Here is a 24,495-nt window from a genome sequence, read left to right on the forward strand (position 1 = left end):
CCTTTTTGTGTTTTCTCCTTAACTCTATTTGCCAAAGCTATCCCATGTCCCCTTTTTGCCCTCCTGATTTCTCTCTTAAGTATACTCCTACTTCCTTTATACTCTTCTAAGGATTCACTCGATCTATACCTGACATATGCTTCCTTCTTTATCTTAACCAAACCCTCAATTTCTTTAGTCATCCAGCATTCCATATACCTACCAGCCTTCCCTTTCACCCTGACAGGAATATACTTTCTCTGGATTCTTGTTATCTCATTTCTGAAGGCTTCCCATTTTCCAGCCGTCCCTTTACCTGCAAACATCTGCCTCCAATGAGGTTTCGAAAGTTCTTGCCTAATACCGTCAAAATTGGCCTTTCTCCAATTTAGAACTTCAACTGTTCCCATTGGTGGAAGTGATGAGGACCAGACAACTGATTTTAAGGTGATTGGCAAAAAAAACCAAGGGCACCACAAGAACAAGATTTTCAATGCAGATGTTAGAATCTGGAATAACTTGCTGTATGCCAGATGTGGTGCAAACTTGTACAATTTGGGTTTCCGAAAGGGAATTGGGCAAAAACCTGAAGAAAGAAATATACTTGGCTACAGGTAGAAATGGAATTGACTAAGTTACTGTTTAAGAGCCAGGTCACTCCTAGTTCAAGTCCCATTTACTCCATAGGTGTATGAACAGGTTGATTAGAAAATATCGTTGAAAGAGCCAGCATGGATCTGACGGACCAATTGGTTTTCCCCTCCTGTGGTGTAACTATTCCATCACTCTAAGTTAGATAGGATTTACCTTTAATAAATCTATGCTGGCTCTCCTAAATTGACACATGCTTTTCCAAATTTACATTTATTTTGTCCTTGGTTGCTTTCAATAACTCGGCAATCAGCAATTTGGCTGTAGTTTACAATTTATACCTCTCCCCTTTCTTGAATATGTTAAATTTCCAGTCCTGTGATGCCAACCCTGAATTCAATGAGGATGGAATGTCTTTTGCTTTTAATTTCTGCTTTTTTAAAGATCTGCGATAAATTCCTTCAGCAGGTCACTTAACCATTTTAGCAACATTAATCTTTTTAAGTTTTGTCTATCTGTTATTGTCCAGTTCATAAATCCCTTCCACTCTTTTAGTATCACCTTTGTATCATCCATTTCCTTTGAAGAAAGATACAAAGTACCAGTTTCATAGCTTTGTCTTTTCACAAAAATTTTTTTCTGAGGCTTTATCTTCAAAACTTCAAATATCAACTTCGCAAACTGCTTCAAAATTCTTTGCAAATTTCAATTGTGCAGCTTCACGTGGCACCATGCAGACATGCTGCCAGTCAAGGACACAAGTGCTGTGGACTATTACTTGCGTGGATTACATGTTGTCAGATCATTGATATGGAAAAAGGGAACTAATGTCCTAACATGTGAATGTGACATCTCTTGGCCTAAACGGCTACTGAAATTTCAGGATACCAAAATTGAACAACACAGGTCTGACAACCTAAGAGAAGAGGAGGTCACCTATCTCCAAACAGACTGTCATAAAAATGAGGCCACACTGGAAATGCCTCTGGCTCCGCACCATCAAAGGAGAATAGAGGAGAGGGCAAACTCAGTGTCAGACCCTGCTCAAAGTCAGAGCCAAATTCCCCAATCCTCCTTGATTGTGATTGGAGGCTATCGGGCAGCTAGCCTATGCATCCAGCATTGCACAGTCCATTTTCTTTAAGTACTGTCTGTGCTGCCATATTAAAATCCTCAACTAAGCCCGTTTATCAAAATGAAGAATAAAATAGCAGTACTCATCTGAAACATCAGCTTCAGAGAGTTGGCAAATCTAGCATCCCGGGCCTCTGACCTAACTGCAGCCCACTTGATTAATTTACCCAATTGATTCCACATCTGTACTAACCTCCAAAGTTAAAAATCACACAACACTGGCTTATAGTCCAACAGGTTAATTTGGAAGCACTCACTTTCAGAGTGCTGCTCCTTCACATCAGATAGTTGTGGATCAGGACACAAGACACAGAATTTATAGGAAAAGATTACGGTGTCAAGCAACTGAAATGATATATCGAACAAACCTAGATTATTGTTAAGTCTTTCATCTTTTAGATTGGGTTGCAGCTTTTGGTTATTATTACGTAAATCTCAAAGTCTTTTAAGTCACATTCTTGAGATAACCTAAGGTTTTATAATAAATAAAATCTCAGCTCAGATAATGCATTAAAGGTGTGAGGTTAGAGTCTGTCTGTATCCCAACTATGAGTCTATGGGGTGAATTTGCATTTGCTGAATTATATTTGCAGATATATTCTACAGTCATTCCATGTAATATTTTATAAAATCTATTTTGGAAATAGAACCAGTCTGACTCAAAATTGGGATACAGAGACTCTAACCTCGCACCTTTAATGCATTGTCTGAGCTGAGATGTCACCTTTTAATTTATGAAACCTTGTTATCTCGAGAATGTGACTTAAAAGAAGTTCTGAGATTCACGTATTAATGAACCAAAATCTGCAAACTATTCTAAAAGATGAAACACTTAACAACAATTTAGGTTTATTCAATATAGGGCGGCACGTTGGCTCAGTGGTTAGCACTGCTGTCTCACAACACCAGGGTCCCAGGTTCCATTCCAGCCTCAGGCGTATGAAACCTTGTTATCTCGAGAATGTGACTTAAAAGAAGTTCTGAGATTCACGTATTAATGAACCAAAATCTGCAAACTATTCTAAAAGATGAAACCCTTAACAACCAGGGTCCCAGGTTCCATTCCAGCCTCAGGCGACTATCTGTGTGGAGTTTGCACATTCTCCCCGTGTCTGTGTGGGTTTCCTCTGGGTGCTCCGGTTTCCTCTCTCAGTCCAAAACATGTGCAGGTCAGGTAGATTGGCCATGCTAAATTGCCCATAGTGTTAGGTGTGTTAGTCAGAGGGAAATGGGTCTGGGTGGGTTACTCTTCGGAGGGTCAGTGTGGACTTGTTGGGCCGCAGAGCCTGTTTCCACACTGTAGGGAATCTAATCATATCATTTCAGTTGCATGACACTGTAATCTATTGCAATTCATTCTGTGTCTTATGGTCCTGATTCACAACTACCTGATGAAGTAGCAATGCTCCAAAAGCTAATGCTTCCAAATAAACCTGTTGGACTATAACCTGGTGTTGTGTGATCTTTAACTTTGTCCATGCCAGTCTAATACCACCTCTCCCACATCATGGCTAACCTTCAAATAATGTGCAGTGACTGGGGTAATGGCTGCAAGTTGCTCTTCACTCCTGAGTTGTTCCTTCCTTCTTTTTGGTCTTGGTTTTGTTTACATGGTCAATGTGTCCATCTCGTGTTAATACCCAAAACTCAAGAATCTGAAGTGTTCCTCTTGTGCCACTTTTCTAATCACACATTCATCTGTACTATATTCCTATTTTTATATTTATCAATGTGTGAATTTAGGATTAATCATGAGATTGCTTACTTTGAGGTGTTGTTTTAAAGTCTCTTTCTTCCTTAAAATGCCTAAAGATGCTTATTAACATTTCTACCTGTGTCGTTAATTCCCCGCCTCCACTCAGATTATCCTGCTGCCATTCAGTGATATTCCTTACTCTGGCACCAAGGACGTAGCATATTATTTGGGAATCAGAATTGTGGTCATGGAAGTGCTTACCTATCCTCTAACTATCAAATCTGATGTAACTCTGAATTTTCAACCTTTCATTTCCTCTGTGTACTGTTAAATTTCTTGAAGTAGAATTCTCATCATATTTCTCCATGGAATAGACATCCCTGCTGAGTATCCAAAACTGGACACTACTCATGAATGGCACTGTTTTGGGAATTTCCTGCAATACATGTGCCTTTCTCCTACTCTGCTGGTGATCTCACTTATTCACCAACCACCACTACAGTCCATATCTGTTGCTGCAGGATTATGGTGCCCTGTAACAAATGAGACTTGAGCTTGAGTGAAGGGAAACATGGCACTTCCTGCACACAAGTTTATCTATAATGCATGAAGTGTATGGAAGTCTCCACATGGAACACATATCACATGTAATTGGCCCCAGTTGGCTTGTCATGGTAGTTAAATCGCTGACTTGTAAATTTGAGACTCTGACCATGAAATCAATTATCACTGAACTCTGAATATTGAACACCACACAGTGCAGATGTGGGTGCAGGAAAGCCTTGGCCTAGTGGTACAATTGCCAGACTGTTAATCCATAGACCCAGGTAATATTATGGTGACCCAGATTCAAATACCGCCACAGCAGACTGTGGAATTTGAATTAAATAGAAATCTAGAATTAAGAGTTTAATGGTGAACATGAATCCATTGTTGGGAAAAACTGATCTGATTCACTAAAGTCATTTAGGGAAGGAAACTACCTTACCTGGTCAGGATGACATTTGATTCCAGATTCACAGCAATGTGTTTGACTGTTAATTGCCCCCTGAATAGGCAATAAATGCTGGCCTAGTCAGTGACACCCTCATCCTGTAAATGACTTTTAAAAATTAATTCTACCCTGCTTTTAATTGCTGTTTGCTGGCAAAGTGTACTGAAGGACCATAAGAAGGAGGACATGTTGTGGGCAACATAATTTGTGATTGGAGGCTACCAGGCAGCTAGCCTATGCATCCAGCATTGCACAGTCCATTTTCTTTAAGTACTGTCTGTACTGCCATATTAAAGTCCTCAACTAAGTCCTTTTATCAAAATGAGGAAGAATAGAATAGCCGTACTCATCTGAAACCTCAGCTTCAGATAGTTGGCAAGTCTAGCATCCCTGCCCTCTGACCTGACTGCAGCCCACTTGAGCCAGTTAAATGTTCATGATCCTTCAATTAGCTGCTCTGAAGATCAGAAGGATATAGAGACTAGCAATAACTTTTGCGGCTTGGAATTAAGAAGGTTCAATTCCATGATGTGAACTGCAGCTCTCCTTATAATAATTGTCTCTCCTATAATATTCTCTTTGCCTTGTCTAAGTTAACAGCACTGTCTCAAACTCCTCAATTACTGTCTTTGAACCAAAAACAACTTTACAAAATCACATTACATTATGGCAAATACCATAGATTATACTCTTGTACGTAACATCTAAGAGGTAAAATATGAGAATAAGACTTCAAGTGGGTTTTAGCAAGGATTAGAGTCCATTCTCATCCCAGCTGGATGACTTTTCTTATTTTGTTTATATATTTAATAACATTTGCACAAAGTTTGAAAACTACTTAAAACAGGTCATGTATTTCCCAGAAGGATAATTCAATAAACTTGTAATAACTGACTTGTCTTGCATCCTTCAAAATCGAACTCCAATATGACCAGGATATTCCTATCAAGTATTACTCAGTTTTTTTCAAATGTTTTTTTTTTAATTTGCTTGTGGGATGTGGGCATTGCAGGCTGGTCCAACATTTATTACTCTTCCCTAGTTGTCTTTGAAAATATGGTGGCAAGCTGTCATCTTGAACTACTGCTGTCCATGTGCTGTAGGTAGACCTACAATGCTGTTGGGGAGGAAATTCCAGGATATTTTCAAGTCTGGACGTTAAGTGGCTTGGAAGATAACTTACAGGTGATGATGGTTTTTCCATGTACCTGCTACTCTTATCCTTCTAGACGGAAGTGATCCTGGGTTTGGAAGGTGTTGTCTAAGGAGCCTTGGTGAATTTCTGCAGTGCACCTTCTTAATGCTACTCCTTGCTGCCACTGTGCCAGTGATGAAGTGACAAGAACGTTTATAGATATGGTACCAATGAAATGGGTTGCTTTGTCCTGGATGGTCTCAACCTTCTTGGTTGTTGTTGGAGATACACTCATCCAGCCAACTGGGGGTAGTATTCCATCATACTCCTGACTTGTGTCTTGTGGACAGGCATTGGGGATCCAGGAGGTGAGTTACTTGCTGCAGTATTCCTAGCTTCCAACCTACTCTTGTAGCTGTTATATTTATATGGTGAGTCCAGTTGAATTTCTGATCGTCCTCAGGAGTGTTGATATTGGGGGATAATGATAGTGCAGCTCCTGCAACCTGCATAATGTAGCTTATTATTTACATAGATTTGCTTGACAAATCTGAGACCTAACACTTGGGTGACTTCCTTGTTTTAATATTTGTAAACCACTGCATATTCACAAAGGTTTACTACTTTTATGTAGTTTCTTATAATGCATTGAAAGTACTTACAGTATAAATTTGATGAAGTTTCACCATTAAAACTTTGTTTCCATAGTTTTAGAGATCTGAATATGTGTACAGTTCTCAAGGTGAGGATGCATTATTGAAATAATAATGCAGTATTCATGCTGCAATACTCACCTCAAAAGTACATGCAGTTTGAATTCTGAGCTGGTGCCTGCATTGACTGTATGATGGTTTGTGTTCAAATGTATGATGTTGCTTTCTTTCGTCCTCAAACTTGGACATGATTGTTATTGGGCAATTAGAAATTCTTGGGGATCTGACAGCAGGGACTTGGAAGGGGCAGCTGAAGTGAGGGAGAGGGGATGGTTTAGGAGGCAAGATGCCCTTTTTTATATTTTCTCGTGGTATGTGGGCAACACTGGCTGGCCAGTATTTATTATCCATCCCTAGTTGCCCTTGAGAAGATGGTGATGAGCTGCCTTATTGAACCGCTGCAGGTAGATTCACAATGCTATTAGGGAGAGAATTTCAAGATTTTGACCAATAGTGGGAGGGGTGATATATTTGCAAGTCAGAATGATGACTGGCTTGGAGAGGAACTTGTACGCAATATTGTTCCCATGTACCTGCTTCCTTCTAGATGGAAGTGGTCGTGGGTTTGGAAGGTGATGTCTAAGGATCATTAGAGCAAGAGGCAAATAGAGAGATATTATATGAAGATGCATTCACTGACCTTTACTATCTACATGAGTTTACTAGACGTCCTGTGGCGTTCAGCGAGGTCCAGACTTGAGAAGTTGACCTTCTTCCGCAGCTGCTCCAAGTCCCTCCTGAGGGAATCCAGGCTCATCATGGAAGTGTGGCTTCCATAAGGTTTCCAGTATTGAATCTAAGACCTCCGAGTCCCTTCACTGCAGTGGTTGCATTGTCCATGCTGTAGTTTCAGGAATAATACTCAGCAGTCCATATGCCGTAGGTAAACTTTGTATGCTGTTGGGCATGCAGTATTTTCCTGTTATGCAGTGTTACTCCTCTTTAGGGTGGGAAGGCTTCCAATAAAGAAGGCTGGCTGCATAAAGTACCAACAGTGCAATACCACTCGGTCCCCTGATGAGCACAGAGATAATGTCAATGGCCACATTGCGACCATGAAATGTGCATTGCTCAACATATAAGGTCCTCAGTCAAATAATTAAAGATGAAGAAAGGATATTATCCAAGCACTCCAGTGCAGTAGTGTCAAATTAGCTTTTTTTACTTGCTAATCTGAGGCAGTCAGATTACAATATTCATCATTTGTTACAAAATGGACACAATAATAAAACAAATGTCTAATCTTTTGAAAAGAACTTTGAATTTCATCTTCACTGAAATAGGCATAGACATGTCCCAAATCACAATCTCTATACCCACTTTAACTGGTATCCAATCTTTAACTGACTTCCAAGCTTTTGACTCACAAGTAATTGACAGGTTATTCTAATTTTAATCAGCTTTTGAACTTGTACAACAATCACAACTTATAATGTTGATTATACTTAACTAATGTACAAAGGTTCTATACTCAAATCAGCAATGAAAGTATGTGTAAAGAGCTAAAATACATTGAAAGCAGGGAGTTACTTATTCCTGATTCAGCAGAAGGCAGGTGGAATTTAAGTTTGAAACAATCAACCTTGCAAGGAAATTATATATCCAAGAGTAAAAGGCAAAGGGAATTAAAGTTTAGTATAGTTTGAAAACTAAAGGCCAACTGCATGAAATCCTTTAACTCATAGCAAACAGGGGTCAAAGAAGAGTGAGAAATATTATTGGATACTTGGGTTGAAATCAAAGACAAACTGAAAATAGAAGCTCTGAATCTGAACAAGATTTATTGTACTAAAGGAGGCCATTGAACTAATTATATATTTGTCATCTCAAAAAAGCTATCCAATCTAAACACAGTTTATTATTGATTTACAGTTCTGGCACATCCAACAGCATACCAAAATTATTTTGACAGTTTCTGCATCCATCACCTTTTTAGGCAAGGATTTTCAGACCCCTAAGTGCCATTTATGTGAAAAACGTGCATCTTTATTTCCCTCTACTTTTTCTACTCTTTACTTTAAATCTATGTTCATTGGTTAATGACCTTTTTGCTAACCGAAATAGATTTTTCCTATCCTCGCCAGCTACGACCCTCATTTACACACTTTTATTAAATTCCCCCCTCAGCTTCCAGAGGATAAAACCCTCTCAGGAAGAACTACTCCAGTCTATTCAGACTTTCCTCATTAAATTCTTCTATCCTGGTAATATCTATGTAAGTCTCTTCCATACCCTCAATGGCATAACCCTGTCCCCCTTATAATGACAGATAGCACTTACTTCCTTACCAATAATTAGGAGAAAATTTTGAATCATAACTGTACAAGAGGTAATCCAGTGAATAGAGAATGACATAATTTTAGTTGGCTTGGATTGTCTGTTTTTACATTCCTTGATTTTTCTCAAGGAAGAGATACGTGTAGATATTGGAAACCATCCAGCATTCTGTTAGCAGATTTCAATGCCTTTGATAACATTCCTTAGAAAAGGAATCTGAAATATGTGGAGGTTCAAAGTAAAACTTGGTTAAGGATAAGGAATAAACTGAATGAATGAAGTTAATGTTGTTGTGTTTGGAGTATTTATTGTTCCTGATCTATAATTAATAATTTGGACATTGAATTACAATGCAAACTCTGATACACAAATAAAATTTAACCTGGAGGTGGGGTTGTCAAAATAAACAGAATAACCAGGGACCTACAAAACAAATTGAATAGAATCTGCAACTGAGCATGTATAATGCATCCTTGCCGAGAGGTGCGAGGGAGGAGCGAAGGACTTCTGGGAAGTTTTTAAGTGGGTGAGATCTAAACCCAAGACCCTACACCATAGGGTCCCTCCCTCCCACCCACCTCCTCTAACCTTACTAAGAGTCTGTTAACTAGGTAAATTTTCAGGTTTCTTTTTTTTTTCTCTTTCTTTGTTTAGTCCTGATCAGACTTTCAGAGTAGCGGGATATGAATGTTAGGGCAGTTGCATGTTCCTCCTGCAGAGTGTGGCAGATGAGAGATACTCCACATGTCTCTGTCGGTTACATCTCCAGAAAATGCACCCAAGTCCAGCTCCTCGAAAACCGAGTTAGGGAACTGGAGCTGGAGCTGGATGAACTATGGATCATCTGGAAGGCTGGGGGGAAAATTGAGAGGATGCACAGGGAGGTGGTCACTCCCCAGACACAGGATAAGAACAGCTGGGTTACAATCAGGGGGAGGAGAGGGAACCGACGGTCAGAGCAGGGATCCCCTGTGGCCATTCCCCTCAGCAATAAGTATACCATTTTGGATACTGCTGGCGGGGACAGCCTACCAGGGGAAAGCCATAGTTGTCAGGTCTCTGGCACTGAGACTCAGAAGGGAATGGGGAGAAATAGAAAAGCACTAGTGGTAGAGGACTCAATAGTTAGATGGATTAACAGGAGATTTTGTAATCAGGAACGGGACTCCGGGCAGATATGTTGCCTCCCTGGTGCCAGGGTCCAGGATGTCGCCGATCGGGTTTACAAGATTCTGAAGGGGAGGGTGAGCAGCCAGAAATCGTGGTACATATTGGCACCAATACTTTAGCCAGGAAAGGGATTGAGGATCTGAAAAGTGACTACAGAGAGTTAGATTGGAAGCTGAAGAGCAGGACAAATAGAGTAGTGATCTCAGGTTTGCTACCGGTGCCACAAGATAGTGAGATGAGGAACAGTCAGCAAATGCAGCTTAACACATGGCTGCGAGGCTGGTGCAGGAGGGAGGGCTTCAGTTACCTAGGGATACCTTCTGGGGAAGGTGGGACCTGTACATGAAGGACAGGTTGCACCTGAACTGGAGGGGTACAAAAGTCCTGGGTGGGAGATTTGCTCGTGCAATTCGGGAGGGTTTAAATTAGTTTGGCAGGGGGGGTGGGAATTAAAGCCACATGTCTGAGAGGGGGTCAGTTGCAGACAGGACAGTGACAGGATATATTGAATCTATCAGGAAGATTTCTCACATGATGAAACAAAGAGATCGGTTAAAGTGTGTCTGCTTTAATGCAAGGAGTGTCCGGAATAAGAGTAACGAACTTTGCGTATGGATCAGTACTTGGGGCTATGATGTTGTGATCATAACGGAGACGTGGGTTTCACAGGGGCAGGAATGCTTGCTTGATGTTCCAGTGTTTAGAACGTTTAAAAAGAACAGGGAGGGTGGAAAAAGAGGAGGGGGTGTAGCATTGCTCATCAGAGAGTGCATCACAGGTACAGAAATGAAGGTTGTTGAGGAAGGTTTGTCTACTGAGTCAGTATGGGTGAAACGTAGAAACAGCAAGGGAACAGCCACCGCATTGGGGGGTTTCTACAGACCACCTAATAGCAGTAGAGAGATTGAAGATCTCATAGGCAGGCAGATTCTGGAAAAATGCAAAAGTAGCAGGGTTGTTGTTATGGTTGATTTCAACTTTCCCAATATCGACTGGAACCTCCTAAGTGCAGATGGTTTGGATGGAGCCGTTTTTGTCAGGTGTGTTCAGGAGGGTTTCCTTACTCAGTATGTGGACAGACCAACGAGGGGGGAGGCCATTTTGGATTTGGTGTTCAGCAACAAGCCAGGACAGGTGTCAGATCTCGTGGTGGGAGAGCACTTTGGTGAAAGTGATCACAACTGCTTCACTTTTAGCATAGCCTTGGAGAGTGAAAGGAGCAGTTACCGAGGGAAGATATTTAATTGAGGAAAAGGAAATTATGACGCTATCAGACATGAGTTGGGAAGTACAGACTGGGAGCAATTGTTCCACAGAAAGGGCACAGCAGACAGGTGGAGACTATTTAAGGAGCAGTTGTTGCGAGTGATGCATAAATTTGTTCCTCTGAGACAGGTAAGAAGGGTGATTAAGGAACCTTGGATGATGAGGACAGAGGAACTTCTCATCAAAGGGAAGAAGGCAGCTTACATAAGGTGGAGGAAGCAAGGATCTAGCACAACTTTAGAGGATTACAGGCTTGCTTAGAAAGGAGCTCAGAAATGGACTGAGAAGAGCCGGGAGGGAGGTGGGGGTTGGCACAACGGATTAGGGAGAAGCCAAAGGCATTTTACTCATATGTGAAGGATAAGAGAATGTCCAGGGAGAAGGTAGGGCTGATCAGGGATAGCGGAGGGTCTTGTACATGGAGTCTGAGCAGATAGGGGAAGCCCTAAATGAATTTTTTGCTTCGGTTTTCACCAAGGAAAGGGAACTTGTTGTAAATGAAAACTTAGAGGAGCTGGGATACAGTCTTGACCAGATCAAGATTGATGAAGTTGATGTGCCCAGGGCCAGACCAGATTTATCCTAGGCTGCTCCAGGAAGCGAGAAAGGAGGTTGCTAAGCCGCTGGCGAGGATATTTGCGTCCTCACTCTCCACGGGAGTCGTACCGGAGGATTGGAAGGAGGCGAATGTTGTTCCACTTTTCAAGAAGGGTAATAGGGAAATCCCTGGCAATTACAAACCAGACAGTCTTACGTCTGTGGTCAGCAAAGTTGTGTAAAGTATTCTGAGGGATAGGATTTATGACTATTTGGCAAAGCATAGTGTGATTAAAGGCAGTCAGCATGGCTTTGTGAGGGGCAGGTCATGCCTCACAAATCTTATTGAGTTCTTTGAGGAGGTGTCAAGACAGGTCGACGACGGTCGAGCAGTGGATGTGTATATGGACTTCAGCAAGGCATTTGATTTCTCCATAGTAGGCTCATTCATAAAGTCAGGAAGTATGGGATACAGGAAGATTTGGCTATCTGGATTCAGAACTGGCTGGCTGACAGAAGGCAGAGAGTGGTTGTGGATGGGAAATAACCTGCCTGGAGGTCAGTGTTGAGTGGGGTCCCGCAGGGCTCTGTTCTTGGGCCTCTGCTCTTTGTAGTTTTTATAAATTACTTGGATGAGGAGGTTGAGGGATAGGTTAGTAAATTTGCAGATGACACAAAGGTTGGAGGTGTCGTCGATAGTATAGAGGGCTACTGCAGGCTGCAGTGCAACATAGACAGGATGCAGAGCTGGGCTGAGAAATGGCAGATGGAGTTCAACTTGGATAACTGGGGCGGCACGGTGGCTCAGGGGCGGCACGGTGGCTCAGTGGTTAGCACTGCTGCCTCACAGCACCAGAGTCCCAGGTTCAATTCCAGCCTCAGGTGACTGTCTGTATGGGGTTTGCACATTCTCCCCGTATTCTGCGTGGGTTTCCTCCAGGTGCTCCGGTTTCCTCCCATAGTCCAAAGATGTACAGGTCAGGTAAATTGGCTATGCTAAATTGCCCATAGTGTAAGGTGCATTAGTCAAAAGGAAATGGGTTTTGGTGGATTACTCTTCAGAGGGTTGGTGTGGACTTAGTTGGGCCGAAGGGCCTGTTTCCACACTGTAGGGAATCTAATCTAAAAAAAAATGCAAAGTGATGCATTTTGGAAGGTCGAACTCGAATGCTGAATATAGGATTAAAGATTCTTGGCAGTGTGGAGGAACAGAGGGATCTGGGTGTGCAAGTACATAGATCCCTCAAATTTGCCACCCAAGTGAATAGGGTTGTTAAGAAAGTATATGGTGTTTTGGCTTTCATTAACAGGGGTATCGAGTTTAAGAGCCGCGAGGTTTTGCGGCAGCTCTACAAGTCCCTGGTGAGACCACACTTGGAACATTGTGTCCAGTTCTGGTCGCCCTAATATAGGAAAGATATAGAGGCTTTGGAGAGGGTGCAAAGAAGGTTCACCAGAATGCTGCCTGGACTGGAGGGCTTGCTGTATGAAGAAAGGTTGAATAAGCTTGGACTTTTCTTTCTGGAGAGAAGGAGGAAGAGAGGAGACCTGATCGAGGTGTACAAAATAATGAGAGGAATAGATAGAGTCAATAGCCAGAGACTTTTCCCCAGGGCAGGATTGCCTGGTATGAGAAGTCATAGTTTGAAGATATTAGGAGGAAGGTATGAAGGAGACGTCAGAGGTTCTTTACACAGAGAGTTGTGAATGCATGGAATGCGTTGCCAGTTGAGGTGGTGGAAGCGAAGTCATTGGGGACATTTAAGCGATTGCTGGACATGCACATGGATAGCAGTAAGTTGAGGGGTGCGTAGGTTAAGTTATTATATTTTACATTAGGATTAAGTCTCGGCACAACATCATGGGCCTAAGGGCCTGTTCTGTGCTGTACTTTTCTTTGTTCTATGTTCTAAACTAGTAGAAAACTGGATGTCACAAATATATTTCATGGATGGTAATAATAACTGAGTCAGAAAGAGGCTTGGGCATGAAGGTTGATTTGACACACATTTAGTCACAATCCAGTGATAATAAAACAAAATAAACGTGATGCTAAACAAGTGAAGAGTGTATCCAATAGAGTGCACATCTCCACCATGCTGTTTTAACTCAGTGTCATTATAACTAAATTGCTCTTCATTGATTTTTTTTGCTATCTAGTTGAAACTGTAATGGCAGACAGTTTTTCTCCCTCCAAAGAGGCTTCAGGTCAAATTCTATCCAACTACCAGCTCTTAAAACACTGCTCACATTTTCAGCTGTGACAAATTCCATCACAGCAGTTAAGGCAATCCAGAAGTAATCTGTCTATTTGGTTTTTGGGATATTATTACAAACATTGAAACTAGGAGCAAGGGTAGGCCATTTTGCCTTCACCATGCAATATGATTGAAGCTGATCCCCGCTCTGTGCCATATTCCCATTTCTCACCTTATTATTTGATGACATTAAAATCTAAAAAATGAACCTGTCTCTTTGCTGGATATATTTAGTGACTTGACCAATGTAGCCTTCCCTAGTAGAGAATTCCATAGGTTCAATACCCTTTTCATTATCTCAGTCCTAAATGGCTCTAGACTCAGTAACAAACAGGTAAAACAGTCACTGGTGAAGGTAATTAAATTTCTTGAAATACTTAACAGTCAGGCAGCAATTGTGGATAAAACATAGAAAGACATTCAATTTATAACCTTTTCATCAGAACCAGAAATCATTGGAGATGGAAAAGCTTTAAAGTTTAGAATCAGGGGAAGAGGAAAGGTCTGTGATGGGGCAGAAAGGATTAGAGGTTAAATGCTGTTAGGAATGATGGTGCAAGAGAGATGGTAGTGGAAAAGAAACAAATTATGAAACTGGAAAAGCTGTATATGGCATCAGAACCATTACTAGCACTTAATATCCAGGGCCAAAGGAACACAGATTATCATTCAAAATTATTAAGGTTAATAAAGAGTCCAATATGTTCCACAATGTTGTTATTGCTGCAATAGAGTTAGGGTTATTTATATTGCTGAATTCATTGAGTAAAAGTAAGTAAACATCATGTTAAAAGTGTATAGAATTGGAACCAAACTGGATCTTGTGATTTGATCAGCAACAGCTAAGAAAATCATACCAGTAATAGAAATGGTATAAAAGCAAATTTTTAAAAGATCAAATGAATCAAGATAATAAGCCATTGTTTACACAGGCCAGAAGATGAAGATATAAGATACAACTCATTGTAACTTGGATACTAGGGAAAAAAAGATAAAGGTTAACCCTGTTAAAATAAAAGTTTTATTTGGTTATTTATTATCAAACGGAAAGAAGGGATAAATCTGGAAATTTTAGACCGCTAAGTCTCACCTTGATGGTGGGGATGTTATTAGAATTTTATGGGATAAAATACATCTGCAGTTGGAGAGATGGAGTTTAATCCTGGATAGTCATCATGGATTTGTTAAGATAAGATAATGTTTGACAAATTGAGCAATTTTTCTGAGGAGGTAATCAGAAGTGTTGATGAGGGTAATACATTTCACGTGGTCTCCATGGAGTTCAGCAAGGCTTTTGAAAAAGTTTCTCATGACAGACTAGTCAAGAAAATAAAAGCTCAGGAGATCCAAGGCAAAGAAGCAGTTAGATGCAAAATTAGGTCAAAGGCAAGAAACAGAGGGTGATGGTGGAGGGATATTTCCGTGACTGGAAGCTTTTTCCACTGGAATTCTGCAGGACTCACAGCTTGGACCCTTACTGTTTGTAGTATACATTAATGATTTGGAGTTAAATACAGAAAATATGATCGAGATAAAGTATATTTGTGAATGACACAAAAAGTGGTAAGTTAGGAAAGAGTGAGAAGGATAGCCATATGCTAGGAGGATGTCAATGGATTGGTCAAGTGACCACATGGAATTTAACCTGCAAAATGTGAGGTAATGCACTTGGGGAAGTTTAACAATGCAAGAGATTACAATATATTTGTTAGCAGCCAGAAATGTACTGAAGAACAGAAGGATATTCACATGCACATCCAAAGATCCCTGAAAAGCAGGTAGAGAATGTGTTTAAAGTAGCATTTTAGATATGTACATTGCGTAGATGTGGTATGGAATGCAAGAGCATGGAGGATATGAAGGAATTGAAATAAATCGCTAGGCTACAATTGGAGTGCTACATGCAGCTCTAGTTGCATGTATACTAATCAACATTTTGTTCAAGGAAAGGAAAGCAATACTCTGGTACTCAAATAACATTCTTGCAATGTAAACGGGAGATTGGACTGTAAGATTATCATATGAATGACTGGGTTAAATTGGTTTGATATGGTCTTCCTTAGCATCTCTTGTCTACTCATGTTACCATCACTATATTTAAAGGAAGGATGATATTTGCAAAAGAAAGGGTGCAGAGAAGATATACCAGTTTGCTGCCTGGCCAGGTGGATCTTGAGTTCCGAGGAAGGACTGAATAGGCTTTCCTTGGAGCAATGAAGGTTGGAAGGGAACCTGATAGAGATTAATAGGCATATACAAGTGGGTAGGAAGGTATTTTTTTCCACTCAGAATAGCCAATAACTAGGGTGCATAGATTTAGCGTGCTAAGAGGGGAGTTAAGCGACTGTTTTCACCCAGAAAGTGTTAGGAGTCTGGAGCTCATTGTCTAAAAGGATGGTTGAGTCAGAAACTCTCAACAACATTTAAGCAGTATTCAGATATTCACTTTCATTCTTCTTCTCTGCTGTAACTGTCCATATCAATGATGTCAGGAAGATTTAGATCAAATGCATACTGATCAACATTCGGGTAAGGAAGCAAATGGAAAACTCTTGGAGTCATTGAAGAGTTGGCTGATGTATTGGGGAGTTAGAATGAAAGATTGTCATTTGGATGGATGAGTTAAATTAATTTGATGTGGTCTCCCTTATCTCTGTTGTCTACTACCCATGAAATCAACATCATGAAGAAACTCTTACATGGCTGATTAGTGCGACTCTATGCAGTAGTTACTAAAGGAGATTTAATTTACATTATTGCGGAATTTATGGAAAATGGTCAGTGCGAACACTGGAATCAAGTCCAGTATTTTTATTTGGGGTTGATAAGCAGCCCATTAATCTCAAGTGTATATCAAACCTGGTTAATCTTCAGTTTCAGAAGAAGGCTTACTATGGAACAATCCAGTGGATTTGGTAAATTTGTTGTTTTTATTTTGAAATACAGGACTGAACTTTTCTACACATTCTACCTTTCATTCATCTTAAACCTTTTTTTGTTATCTTCAATGTGTACATTTTATGCTGAAGTATCAACTTAAACCGATTTGTGGTTTCTTGATTTAACTGATAAATCATAATTCCTTTATCAACATCTTTCATTATTTTATCTGTTCTGTTTTATTTAGGTTATTACAAAAATACTACAAAAGTAGCTGTTAAAACTTTGAAACCAGGCAGCATGTCCGTGGAAGCCTTCCTTGAAGAAGCCAACCTCATGAAGAAACTCTTACACGACCGATTAGTGCGACTCTATGCAGTAGTCACTAAAGGAGATCCAATTTACATTATTGCGGAATTTATGGCCAATGGTCAGTGTGAACACTAGAATTAAGTACAATATTTTTATTTGGGGGAGATGATAAGTAGCCCATTAATCTCAAGTGTAAATCAAACTTGGTAAATCTTCACTTTCAAAAGAAGGCTTACTATGGAACAATCCAGTAGATTTGGTAAATTTGTTTGTATTTTCAAATACAAGATTGAACTTTGCTACACATTCTACCTTTCATTCATCTTCAACGTTTTTTGTTTCAAAGATTTATAAGGAGCAGTGAGTGTGTTTTGAGCGCATACAAATAATAAATAGTAAAACTGAACTTAAATAATCCATCTCAGAAAATGTTCCACCTATAATTCATTACCAAATATGTATGATAATAAAGTACAATACATTGTATTTGCCAGCAATTTCTGCTTTTGTTACAATATATTATATCTTCAGAGTTTATAAACAGATGGAACTGATTTGTAAAACTATTGAAAGGAACAAGAAAATCGTTGTTGACAGAAATTGTATTTCCTAATTTGTGTCTAATCGCAATACTTTGCAGAATAAGATCATCAACCATTGAATGATCTGTCATATAATTGAAAAGTGTGGTGCTGGAAAGACACATCAGGCTAGGCAGCATCCGAGGAGCAGGAGAATCGACGTTTCGGGCATAAGCCCGTCTTCAGGAATGATCTGTCATATAGTAAAGAATTCAAAGTTATTGTAACTGTCCAGAGGTGCTGTGTGGCTCAGATTAGAGCAAAGCGGCTCAACTAATGTGAGACTGCTCCATTTTACCTTATTATTCACTCTCTTTCTGCCCTCCCCTCCCCTGCCGACTACTGCCCCCCAACTCTAGACAGTCTAAAAGTAGCTTCTTACAAAAAAAAAACTTTTCTATTGCTCTTCTTTACTTAAAGAATCTGAATTTCACTCTTCACCTGATTATGTAAAATGGATCAGAAATCAAAACTGCTTCGTATTCCCTTGCCAAATCATTGTCAAATTATCATTGGAAGCACGAATTCTCTTCTCAAAAGAAAGTTACATTTAAAAGCCCTCAAATGTGCTGTTATTTTAGGGTTCATTTCTTTTAAAATACCAATATTTGCTGATATCATTGAACTGCATTACTGTTGTAAATTAAAGAAATACTTTGGTATTTTATCTATTGTAGCCTTTATGTTACTTTAAAATAAATTATTTGTCTAAGTACTTTTTTATTACAATCACAGGTAGTTTGCTAGATTTCCTGAAGACAGATGAAGGGAGAAGACTTGTATTACCTAAAATGATTGATTTCTCCGCACAGGTATGTAACCAAGAAAATAAGTTTGTCATTGTATATAGAAGAAGCTGCATTGAAGAGCAATTCTAAGTGCAACATAAAACTTCCATACAAAGAATTCAAATTGCTTTCCTATATTTATTATGCATCTCAAACAAAGGTACATAATTGGTTGCAAAGTGCTTTGGGATGCCCTAAAATTACAAATGATAGCACACCAATGCCTTTTTTTCCTTTTCCTTTCAACGTCTAATTTATTGGATCTGAATTTGCATTTGTTGACATTCCTTGTTCTTCCCAAAACAGTGGAATCAATATTAAAACAACCCTGGGTCCCTACCTCATGGCAGGAAGCGGAAGCTTGTAAGAAGGCTGAGAAGGTAGAATTGTGAAATTCAATCTAAATGACCTTCTCATACATTTATGAAGATAGTGAGGATTAAAGATGCTGGAAAGTCAGTCGATAAAATGTAAAGCTGGAGAAAGCACAACACGCCAAGCAGCTTGACCTGCTGTGCTTTATCCGGCTCCACATTTTATTGACACTTATACATTTATCTCACATTTTACACTGGCAGGTTGTGAGGTGTACAGGTAGATTAGATTAGATTACTTACAGATTAGATTACTTACAGTGTGGAAACAGGCCCTTCGGCCCAACAAGTCCACACCGACCCGCCGAAGCGTAACCCACCCATACCCCTACATTTACCCCTTTACCTAACACTACGGGCAATTTAGCATGGCCAATTCACCTGACTTGCACATCTTTGTGACTGTGGGAGGAAACCGGAGCCCCCGGAGGAAACCCACGCAGACACGGGGAGAACGTGCAAACTCCACCCAGTCAGTCGCCTGAGTCGGGAATTGAACCAGGGTCTCTGGCGCTGCGAGGCAGCAGTGCTAACCACTGTGCCACCGTGCCAGGTAGTTCTTCTATAACACAATGGTTGCATTCTTGTGCAACCCTGCATTATAGAAAAATTGCGCTTTGGAAACAACACTTAAAAGTGTTAGCGATGTAATTGTGTTAAGCCAACACACATTTAAAAGTTTGCACTTTAGAAACAATGTCCCCAATCATGTTTCAGTGAATTGGCGTTAATGAAACACGCATTGTAGCAGAACAACCTGTCTTTCTGTCATGTCTTGTTGTATGCTATTCAAATCCAACTCCTACACCGCAACCTGTTTCAAATTTTAACAGCTGCTGGTCAGGCATCAGACTCCAGAAATGTTTTATAGGTACATTCAGATGGGAACTTCTTGCTGAAGAAGATAGTGTTTTTAAGATACTATTTGAGAGTCAGGGAGAACTGAAGTGTTTCCTCCATCATTTGGGAAACCTTTTATTGTTTGCAGCCTTCTGCATTATGATCTGGCAACATCTTTTCCCTCTTCTCCTCCCATCCTCTGAATATATAACTTTTCAATGGTTATCCACCCTTTCAATTGCTGATTCAACCCAGAAATTATACTTTTCATTTTTCTGATGACATTAGCATGACTTCCATGCTAATAGGATTTCCAGGTGTCGTCCATACTACCATGCTCCTCCTTTATATCTCCATAAATATTAAGACCAATGACCCATTTAAATTACATTACATTTGTAGCTATATTCCAGGTTACATCTTAATTCATTCATCATCCAAAAAAGTCTAATAACATCCATTCTCTTCCCCATCAAGAGTAATATCTCTCAACTCACCTTACTACACCTAAATATGTCAATATTTTTGTTCCTGCCATTCTAATGAACACCCCAATTATTTGTGAAGATTAATCTTCGATTTACCTTCCAATTTTAACTTAACATTTGACAGTGATAATATCTCCTCATTACTGAGGTTTTCTTGACTTTGAAAATAACTTCATTTTCTTGGAACTTGTCAATGTATCACAGTAATGCTTCCCATTTCCAGACTTCTGCAATTGATTTTTAAAAAAGGAAACATTGCTCCTATGTTGACAGAATTGTGATGAGTGAAATGGCCTTCATTCCAAATTAGGTCAACACCTTTACAGGAATCTATTTAAATTTTAATCTTCTTTTACATGCTTTTCCTGTTGCTTTTGTATATTATAATTTAACAACAAAATTCTGCATGCCAAGTGAAATATTTATGGTGAAAGTGAATTAATTACGATCAATGGGTGTTCGTAAAATTATTGTGCATGCAAGCTTTGCACATTGTTTGGTTTTCATATTGATTTTGTTTCTGAAATAATGTTTTTCAAAATTAACGTGTGTAATAATTTCCCATAGTGTTTTAAATAGACCTTTGGGCCTCTTGGACTGGTGATAATTTCAGGGAAGATTTTCCTTTGAGTTGCATTTCTTCCACTGCATTTTTGCCTTTGTCTTGTTTGATCTTTCGCAGAATGTGTTCTTCATTGGCTGGGCCACAATTTGTTGCCCATCACTAATTACTGTTGAAAAGCCAGTGGTGAACAATCTTGTTGAATCATTGCAATCCACACGGTGTCAGCACATCTGCAGTGCTTTTGGGGAGGGAGTTTTGGGATAGTGTGATTATATTCCCAAGTCAGAATGGTGTGCTGCTTAGAAGGAAATTGCAGGTTGAGGTGTTCCTATGCATTTGCTGCCCTCATCCTTCTGAGTGATAGAGATCATGGGTTTAGAAGTTGCTATCAAAGGTGTCTTTGAGTTGCTGCAGTGCATCTTGTAAATAATACACACTGCTGACCCTGTGTATCAGTAGAGGGATAGAATGTTGAAGGCATGAAATGGAATGTGAATCAAACTGGCTACTTTGTGCTGGAATGTATGAAGGTGCTTGAGTGCTGTTAAAACTGCACTCATTAACACAAATGGACAATATCCCATTGCATTTCTGACTTGCGCTCTTGTAGATAGTGGTCCAGAGTTTCCAGCCTTTCACTGATTTATATTCTGTCATCAATTCTATCAAATACTAAAGTGGAAGAGAAAGGGAATAACAAACCTTGCATCCTGGGAATGTCATCAATGGTTTGCCTTCCCTTATTAATTTTTCTTTTCTGCATGTTCCATTCAATAGGGACCAAATGCATTTTCTTGGCTTTAAATTTTTTACTGGCTTTGAATTTTGCAGTGGTTTCCCGGTGCTCCTGGGAAATTCGCTATTGTAAGTGTTGTATTTTAGACTGTTGAAACCAGCCTAAAATACAGCATAATTCCAGAAAGTTATTTAAACCATTAGAAAAGCAAGATTCTCTCCAACCCATACTTAATTGCAAAGCTGCTGAAAAGTATTTCATATTAAAAGTGCTACATCTTGATCATCAAAACTCTTTCAGTAAAACTGGGGTTTGGATCAAATGTAAAACATTTCCCTGGTATGCCATTTTTCTGCTATATAGGGAATTCAGCCTCAACCTATTTCTCACCTCTTAACTGATTTTTAAAGACGAGATCTTGGTCCGTAAAGGTATTGTCTGTTAACATATTGTGCAAATGAGATGTGCTAGTTTAATGTTCCAAATTAAGCAGTTGATAACTCTTAAGTCTTCCTTTACCTGCTACCTGATCTTTTATGGATCCTGCATAAGTCTGCCTTAGCTATCTTAAAGGCCACTGTCACCTATGCCTTAGGAGCCATATGCTTTAAGTTTAAATTTTTACCTTTTTTTTGTTTACGTTCCATGATGGCCTGACTCTTCCCCATCTCTTTTATTTGATTTCAAGCACATCGTCATCTCTTTGCCCCATTATTGTCGATTATACCAACTGTCTGGAATCTCTCCCCACCTCCATGTATTGATCAAGCTTTCGTTTACCTTTATAATATCTTCTCATTTCAGTGTTATTATTATACTCATATGTAGTGCTCAGATGAATTTCTATGATTATTTTCAGTTCGCATTAAGACAACACAAGTGACAAGCTTAAAAGGTGTGTTAGCCAAAGTGTAACACAGCCTGCAGACACCACATCAGTCTGTACAGCTACATATAGACTCAGTTTAAGATTAGATTCTTATCTGCGACAGACTGCTAATGCTAGCCAAACAAAAGTGTGGAACCAAAGCTTTAGAAACCCCGGTCTGAATTTTATCAAATATTTTAGAAGTGTTAATTTTGGAGAGTTTCATGGAGGACTTTTCTCCATAATCTCATTTGTTCTTGTGTGTCTATCCATGGCAGAATTACTTGCCATTGTGAGAATTTTGCAGGATTTCACTGCCAATCCCATATTTAAAGCACACTGTGGACCATGCCAATGATGCCACGAATACTCATTGATGATGAAACTAATGGGAGGGAAATGAAAAAAAGAATAGCTTCAAGGGCACAGATGCCATTTCATTGCAAATAACAACAACTACATGAATCAAGCTACACAGGCTACCCATCCTTAGTGCCATACCATGTTAAAACCCTGTCTTCGGGAATGCTACACTTTCCCTAATGCTTAGCTCAGCATAAAATCTTGTGATTGTTTAATGTCTGAACCATCTATGCCTGAATGCCATCTAATAGTTGAAAAAGTTGACTTTTATTGAAAAAAAAACAAAAATAAAGAATAAATAACGGAAAAGAGCGGCATTTGTTTTGGGACCAAACAACGATGACTTGTCTTTCGAGCAACAATAAACTTGTCAATAGAACATAGAACATAGAAGAATACAGCGCAGTACAGGCCCTTTGGCCCTCGATGTTGCGCCGATCCAAGCCCACCTAACCTATACTAACCCACTATCCTCCATATACCTATCCAATGCCCGCTTAAATGCCCATAAAGAGGGAGAGTCCACCACTGCTAACCTTACAGCCTGTTTTATACTGTATTTCAATGTCCTTCCTACCGAAGTGCATCACCTCACACTGCTCTGCATTAATCCTCATCTGCCATAAACCTGAAAACTACACCAATGTGTCACTGTCCTGTTGGAGTTCCACACTGTCCATCACAAACATTATAATTCTTCCAGGTTTAGTATCTGCATATTTTGAAATTGTCCTACAGTCACACACCACACAGAAATACCGATTCACTCACTATTGTGAGGAAGTGCACTATTCACACACTCCCTGAGGACAGACTTAAATACTGACACCCACCAGACAAAGCAAGTGAAATGCTGACAAGGTCACCCTGGAGCAAGAGAAATACCGACAGACATTCCATGTCTGTATTAGTTTCTGCGTATTAATGAGTTTCTCTAAATCTCTGTATCAGTGTGTGTGTGTATATCTGTGTGTGTCTGCGTGGGACGAGTCTGGCAGTCACTATGGTGCTTACAGTGATGTAATATCCACCTGACACGAGTTCTGAGGAAGGGTCACTCGACCTAAAACGTTAACTTTCATTTCTGTCCACAGATGCTGCCAGACCTGCTGAGCTTTATTTTGCTGTCAGTCTCTGCTCGTCTCCCCCCAGCACTGTACAGCTTGGAGTGGAGGGTAAAAATCATCAGAGATTCAGTTTACGAGGGACAGAGGGAGGGCAGCAGCTCACAGCATCATCAACAAACACACACACACACACACAAACACACAGACAGTCACAGGCACACAGACACACACACACTCAGAGAAATAGACACATAACATGTGCAGAGAGATAGATACACACAGAGGGGCACACAGATATACATATAAACGCACACAAATAGACAAGTGCGGACAGAAATGCGCAGATACATGCTTGGACATACAAACACACTTGGAGTCAGAGAGTTACACTGAGTGTTTGTAAACAGACCTATCGGCCCATACAGTCCATGCGGATGATAATCTCAATCTAAGCCAGTCCCACTTGCATGTGCTTGGATCATATTTTCCCAAACCTTCCCTTATACTTGCACTTAATCAAATGTCTTTTAAACGTTGTAACTTTACCCACACCCATCACTTCTCAGGACGTTCGTTCCATACACGAACCAAATGATGTGTAATCACAACGCACTTCATGGGCACTGATCAGGGGTACACGAGAACTCAGTGGGAAGCTTGGGAAGTAAGTGCTGGGAATCTTGATGACATGTACTTATCATCAACAGCCGAAGGAATAATGCAGGAAGACATGAGGCTGATTTACGTGGTGCCATTATTATACAAATTGGGATGGAAAAGGCAGGGAACAACAGACCGGTGAGCATGACATCGGTGGTGGGCAAGATGTTGGAGAGAATCCTGAGGGACAGGATGTACATGTATTTGGAAAGGCAAGGACTGA

The 24,495-nt window shown here is 40.0% G+C and overlaps 1 protein-coding gene across 2 annotated transcripts in view; it reads left to right on the plus strand.

Moving 5' to 3' along the window:
- lyn (LYN proto-oncogene, Src family tyrosine kinase) overlaps positions 1 to 24,495 on the plus strand; it is a 125,617-nt gene that overhangs the window by 68,222 nt on the left and 32,900 nt on the right. For both annotated transcript variants that reach the window (XM_043688377.1, XM_043688378.1), the window contains exons 10-11: positions 16,878 to 17,060; positions 18,259 to 18,335. In XM_043688377.1, the coding sequence (XP_043544312.1) occupies positions 16,878 to 17,060; positions 18,259 to 18,335 (260 nt within the window). The remainder of the gene's footprint in view (positions 1 to 16,877; positions 17,061 to 18,258; positions 18,336 to 24,495) is intronic.

This window comes from Chiloscyllium plagiosum, chromosome 4 (genome assembly GCF_004010195.1).
Source record: "Chiloscyllium plagiosum isolate BGI_BamShark_2017 chromosome 4, ASM401019v2, whole genome shotgun sequence".
Taxonomy (NCBI): Eukaryota; Metazoa; Chordata; class Chondrichthyes; order Orectolobiformes; family Hemiscylliidae; genus Chiloscyllium; species Chiloscyllium plagiosum.